Source organism: Crinia signifera, chromosome 8 (assembly GCF_055691185.1).
Source record: "Crinia signifera chromosome 8, ASM5569118v1, whole genome shotgun sequence".
NCBI classification, from domain to species: Eukaryota; Metazoa; Chordata; class Amphibia; order Anura; family Myobatrachidae; genus Crinia; species Crinia signifera.
In genome coordinates, this window is record NC_139224.1 from 4,198,513 (window position 1) to 4,204,512 (window position 6,000).

Genomic DNA, 6,000 nt, shown 5'->3' on the forward strand with positions numbered 1-6,000 from the left:
CTGAAGTAACAATTTGCCACCAGTGTTTGGCCTTACTGGTCGTTATTTGACTGGTGGTACTGAACCTGTTCACCCATGGTACACAGGGTTTGGGTGTTTTTAGGGTGGTCTTGGTAATGAGTGTGTCACGATCCCGTGACAGGGCCTTTTCTTTAGCCCGCAATAACTCACGTTTAGGGTACCCCCTTTCCACAAACTTGTCAATCATAAGATTGAGTTGGAGCTCAGTTTCTTGGGGGGTATCTGCTATCCTGCATACCCTCAGAAACTGCGAAAAAGGCAGGCTCTCCACAGTGCTGCGGGGATGGAAGCTGTTATGTCGGAGGAGGGTGTTGCGGTCCGTGGGTTTAACGTGGAGTGTAGTATGTAACTCACCATCTTGAATCGAGATAAGAATATCCAAGAAGGCGATGTTGGTGGTGCTGGTGACTAAAGATAACTTAATGGGGTGTGTCGACTCATTCTGTGTGGTCACCATATCTACCAGTGGCTGGATGGGGCCACTCCACATCAAATACAAATCATCTATATAGCGTACATACATTAAAATAGATGTTGCAATACTTAAGTTATCAAGGAAAAGTTCTTTCTCCACCTGCCACATGAACGCATTTGCAAAGGACGGGGCTACCGGGGAACCCATGGCACACCCCGTCCTCTGCAAATAGTACCCCCCGTCGACGGGGGGTACTATTTGCAGAGGACGGGGTGTGCCATGGGTTCCCCGGTAGCCCCGTCCTTTGCAAATGCGTTCATGTGGCAGGTGGAGAAAGAACTTTTCCTTGATAACTTAAGTATTGCAACATCTATTTTAATGTATGTACGCTATATAGATGATTTGTATTTGATGTGGAGTGGCCCCATCCAGCCACTGGTAGATATGGTGACCACACAGAATGAGTCGACACACCCCATTAAGTTATCTTTAGTCACCAGCACCACCAACATCGCCTTCTTGGATATTCTTATCTCGATTCAAGATGGTGAGTTACATACTACACTCCACGTTAAACCCACGGACCGCAACACCCTCCTCCGACATAACAGCTTCCATCCCCGCAGCACTGTGGAGAGCCTGCCTTTTTCTCAGTTTCTGAGGGTATGCAGGATAGCAGATACCCCCCAAGAAACTGAGCTCCAACTCAATCTTATGATTGACAAGTTTGTGGAAAGGGGGTACCCTAAACGTGAGTTATTGCGGGCTAAAGAAAAGGCCCTGTCACGGGATCGTGACACACTCATTACCAAGACCACCCTAAAAACACCCAAACCCTGTGTACCATGGGTGAACAGGTTCAGTACCACCAGTCAAATAACGACCAGTAAGGCCAAACACTGGTGGCAAATTGTTACTTCAGACCCCGCCTTACCCATGTTTAAACAAAAAAAACTGATGCCCAGTTACAAGCGTTGTCCTAACCTTAAAGACCTACTGGTAAAAACTGAAATTACCAACTTTGACAGTAATTCCAGAAACATTAGGCCCACTAAAACAGGGTGCTTTCGTTGCCTCGGCTGCACTACGTGCAGCTTTATGACGCCTGGCACGGAGATTTGCCACCCCCATACAGGCAAAAAATTCCGCATCAAATGGCCTCTCACGTGCACCACGAAATTCGTGGTCTATGCAATTTATTGTCCTTGCGGATTATTCTACATCGGCAAAACCGATTGTGCCTTTAAGGTTAGAATGGGACAACATCGCAGTGCCATTAGGGCAGCGCTGGCAACAGGCAAAAGCGATCAACCGGTCGCCAGGCATTTTGCTCAATTGAAACACAGCATGGCGACCCTCCGCTATAAAATTATTGATCACGTACCAGCTGCCATCCGTGGGGGCAACCGTTCCAAAAAACTCTTGCAGCTTGAATCTGCATGGATTTTCAAATTAGATACAGTCCACCCCCGCGGCCTAAATGATAATTTAGGATTACACTGCTTCCTGTAACCACATCCCTGCTTCACTCCTTGTGTGCTCATGATGAGCAATCACCAACGGATTCAGTCCGACAGGCAGTGCCACTTAACAGACACTGCCGTTTAACAACTCTTGCACTGTCACACCATATGCTGTGCAGTTGCCGGGTCCAGGCTCCCTTTAGTTGTTATACTATGCACATTCTGTGCAGACTACACAGTAGTCAGTTATGCCACCCATAGCCAATGAGTGTTCATTGTTGTTTTGCCGTCCAGTTTTCTGGCATGTAAACATGGACATCGATCCGGGTCGGCACTTTACAGTATGTTGATAGATGTTTTTAACTTTGTATCTGTCTGGTATGTTGTTTTCACACACACCACTAGAGGACAGTGGTGTTTCACACTGGCTACACACTCGTTTTTTCCTTTTTTTGGTGTTTTGTTATTAGCATCCTCTTAAAAGTTTTTGTTTCATTGCATGGATGCCCTAGTTTTAGTGATGTAGCACATTCATGATGTATCTCTATTGCAATTTGATCTGACACTATGTACCTTTTTGCCCACACTGTTTGCCCTCTTCTTCCAGCTACCCCATGTGACCTGCCTATCGGGCTGGACTGAAGCGCCGGCTGTGACACGGATCCTGACAGTGTGACATCACAGCAGTGCGCCACGTACCGGACACTCGTGCCGGAGGTCATGGGCGGGACGCAGGAAGGCAGGGGGTGAGTATGCACTGTATCACACACTATATATTCTCTGTTTGTACACTGCACATGTCGTTATCTTGCCTTATGTCCTGACGACGGGGGTACGACCCCCGAAACGTTGACAGGCCGATGGATTAAAATCCGTTCCAGTTTTCACCGTTTACAAGTCTCCGAGTGCCTTTGTCTGTCTGGTACTTACATTGGATGTCTGTGTGGCGACACAGTCTATCGTCTTATGGCAACGGAGCCGGCCACGCTACACTGCAGCTTCTATAAGCCCTGAGTGACAGGTTCTTCCTCCCTGTGTATATATATATATATATATAGCTATAGCAGGGGTTTGGCACTCCTTGTGACAAAAATGCAGCTACGCCGGTGCCAGCACAAAACAGATATAGAAGACTTGCGGTGGGGCACTCGTGGCAATTGTAGAGAAGCAAAAAGATTTGCCAGCAGGTTACCTGACGACAATTTGAACAATAAATTGAAACGTTGCTGCTTGAAAACCAGCTGGCAAATCTTTTTGCTTCTCTACAATTGCCACGAGTGCCCCACCGCAAGTCTTCTATATATATATCTATCTTAAGTATTGATTTCTATTTTTAATTTTTAGATATTTCGTGATTTCCAAGAACTTGGTGTAACTGTGTATCTGTCTGGTTGCCATGGTAAGGAAAAACAGTCCGCTAATTAAAGATTTGTTTTCTCTTAATTAGTTTAGCAAATGAAGGGGAAACAGGTCGGCCCATGTAGTCCCAACTTCTGCCCCAATCCGGTGACTTGGAACCAGACGCGAGGATTCTCAGCTCATTGGCCCCATAGCGGGTTATAATGGTTATTACTCAGAGGGGTACATTTACTAAGTCTCACCCCCCTAAGCCTGCTGATAGCTGGATGGCTGATAGCATGCGGAGAGGGAACAATTTTTTTTTACTTAAGTAGGGGCCCCAGTGCATTGCCTTGCCTAGGGCCCACAATGCCGTTAAGACGGCCCTGACTCTATAGTCTGCTGGTTTACTTACGAAACATTGTATATTTCGTTACCAGAGAACGTTCTACAGCAGCTGGAGGTCGGGAACTTCTTCAGCAAAACCGTCACCAAATACCAGATCTTCTCCTCAATCCATGACGCTGTCACTTATATTTCAAGGACGCGGAGTCAGCCAATGACAAGCAAGGATTCTGTAAGTGCACAAAAGCTTTGTCTTGTTTACTGTAGACCTGACTGGGGCTGTGATGTCATGGGTATCGCTTCAGCAGCATGATGGGAAATCCTGAGCACTTACAGTATCATACAAACCTCACACAAGAACAGCTTTGTTTTCTATCTTTAACCGTAGCGGTTTTCAGTGACCTGCTCCCCACAGCCCAACCCTAACCTTCCCTCCCCACAGCCTGACCATAACCTTCCCACCCCACAGCCTGACCCTAACCTTCCCTCCCCACAGCCTGACCCTAACCTTCCCTCCCCACAGCCTGACCATAACCTTCCCACCCCACAGCCTGACCATAACCTTCCCTCCCCACAGCCTGACCATAACCTTCCCTCCCCACAGCCTGACCCTAACCTTCCCTCCCCACAGCCTGACCCTAACCTTCCCCTCCCCACAGCCTGACCCTAACCTTCCCCTCCCAGTAGCCCGACCCTAACCTTCCCTCCCCACAGCCCGACCCTAACCTTCCCTCCCCACAGCCCGACCCTAACCTTCCCTCCCCACAGCCCGACCCTAACCTTCCCTCCCCACAGCCTGACCCTAACCTTCCCTCCCCACAGCCTGACCCTAACCTTTCCTCCCCACAGCCCAACCGTAACCTTTCCTCCCCACAGCCCGACCGTAACCTTTCCTCCCCACAGCCCGACCGTAACCTTTCCTCCCCACAGCCCGACCGTAACCTTTCCTCCCCACAGCCCGACCGTAACCTTTCCTCCCCACAGCCCGACCGTAACCTTTCCTCCCCACAGCCCGACCGTAACCTTTCCTCCCCACAGCCCGACCGTAACCTTTCCTCCCCACAGCCCGACCGTAACCTTTCCTCCCCACAGCCCGACCGTAACCTTTCCTCCCCACAGCCCGACCGTAACCTTTCCTCCCCACAGCCCAACCGTAACCTTTCCTCCCCACAGCCCGACCGTAACCTTTCCTCCCCACAGCCCGACCGTAACCTTTCCTCCCCACAGCCCGACCGTAACCTTTCCTCCCCACAGCCCAACCGATTTGGCCACTTTTCATCTGATTCCGATGCACGGTCCTCTGCACATCAAAGCCGGATGTCGCATGGTCTGCACTATATATTTATCGGGTCCGCAGCCCTTGCTGGGATCTCATGCGATATATTGCAGGTGATCCTACCACCCGGTAATCTGCAGAGACACGCCCTCGGGGACACCCTGTACAGGCACCTAACACCTCCCTTTGCCTTACGTGTGCGCTTCCTGGCATATTTACAGTTAGGATGTCGGGATTCCACCGCAGGCTTTCTTACCGATGTCGGCATTGTGTCAAACACATCTGTAATCAAACCAATACCAAAACAAAATGGTAGTATTTACAAATATATCATTTATGGAATACAAAATGCTTTACAGATTAATATTATTAATACATCTGTCTATATGAATCAGTATAATCCTGTGTTACAGTGTTACTAACAATGTGTATATCCTTACAGACTTTTTCTACAAAGATATAAGGACAGTCTCCTGCAAGTGCTCCGTCCTGGACGTAGATGGTGGAGTCATCCCAATGTGTTGTGTGTAAATTCCTCCCAATCCCTTTCTGAGACAAGGACTGCGCTCCCTGATGAATTTACAGATAAACTGCTCCATCTAGTGGCTGGTTTTAACATTGCATAATTTCCGATTCTGCATCCAACATGATGGGGCAAAATAATTTGGCCATACAAGAACAAAGCTATGCAGTAGTTGTTGGGGACTCCACTGAAATCTAGATATAATATGGTGCTAGAGTACTATTATTTAATTATGTCTTTGTATTGTTTTATTTGGAAGTGTTTAACTTGTATTGTTGTTTGATGCATCTTGCCAGATTTAATAAAAATATGCCACATTTGCATTGGTTTTAATTATTGTGTACCTACAGTATACTTATAACAATTGTCGCTGGAGTGAATACAGAAAATATAACAAAAATGAAACACAAAATTAGATTGACGACATACAAATTCGAAGTATAAAAAAAGTATAATTATTCAGATTGCTCGAGCTGAAATGGAATTAAGACCACTGTGATATGTGCAAGTACCGCAGATTAGCTTTGCTGAGTCCAAGGACTTTCCCTAATTTATTGATAAATACATAAATATAAGAATACACTGAGATTAGATAATGAAATATTAACATATTGCTTAT

The 6,000-nt window shown here is 47.1% G+C and overlaps 1 protein-coding gene across 5 annotated transcripts in view; it reads left to right on the forward strand.

The window, feature by feature from the left end:
* The window catches only part of LOC146025641 (solute carrier family 26 member 6-like), a 42,655-nt gene extending 36,964 nt beyond the window's left edge, over positions 1–5,691 (forward strand). For all 5 annotated transcript variants that reach the window (XM_083155605.1, XM_083155603.1, XM_083155606.1 and 2 more), the window contains exons 19-21: positions 3,244–3,298; positions 3,678–3,814; positions 5,301–5,691. In XM_083155605.1, coding sequence (XP_083011731.1) covers positions 3,244–3,298; positions 3,678–3,814; positions 5,301–5,321 — 213 coding nt within the window. In that variant the 3' untranslated portion in view covers positions 5,322–5,691. The remainder of the gene's footprint in view (positions 1–3,243; positions 3,299–3,677; positions 3,815–5,300) is intronic.
* The last annotated feature ends 309 nt before the right edge of the window (positions 5,692–6,000 follow it).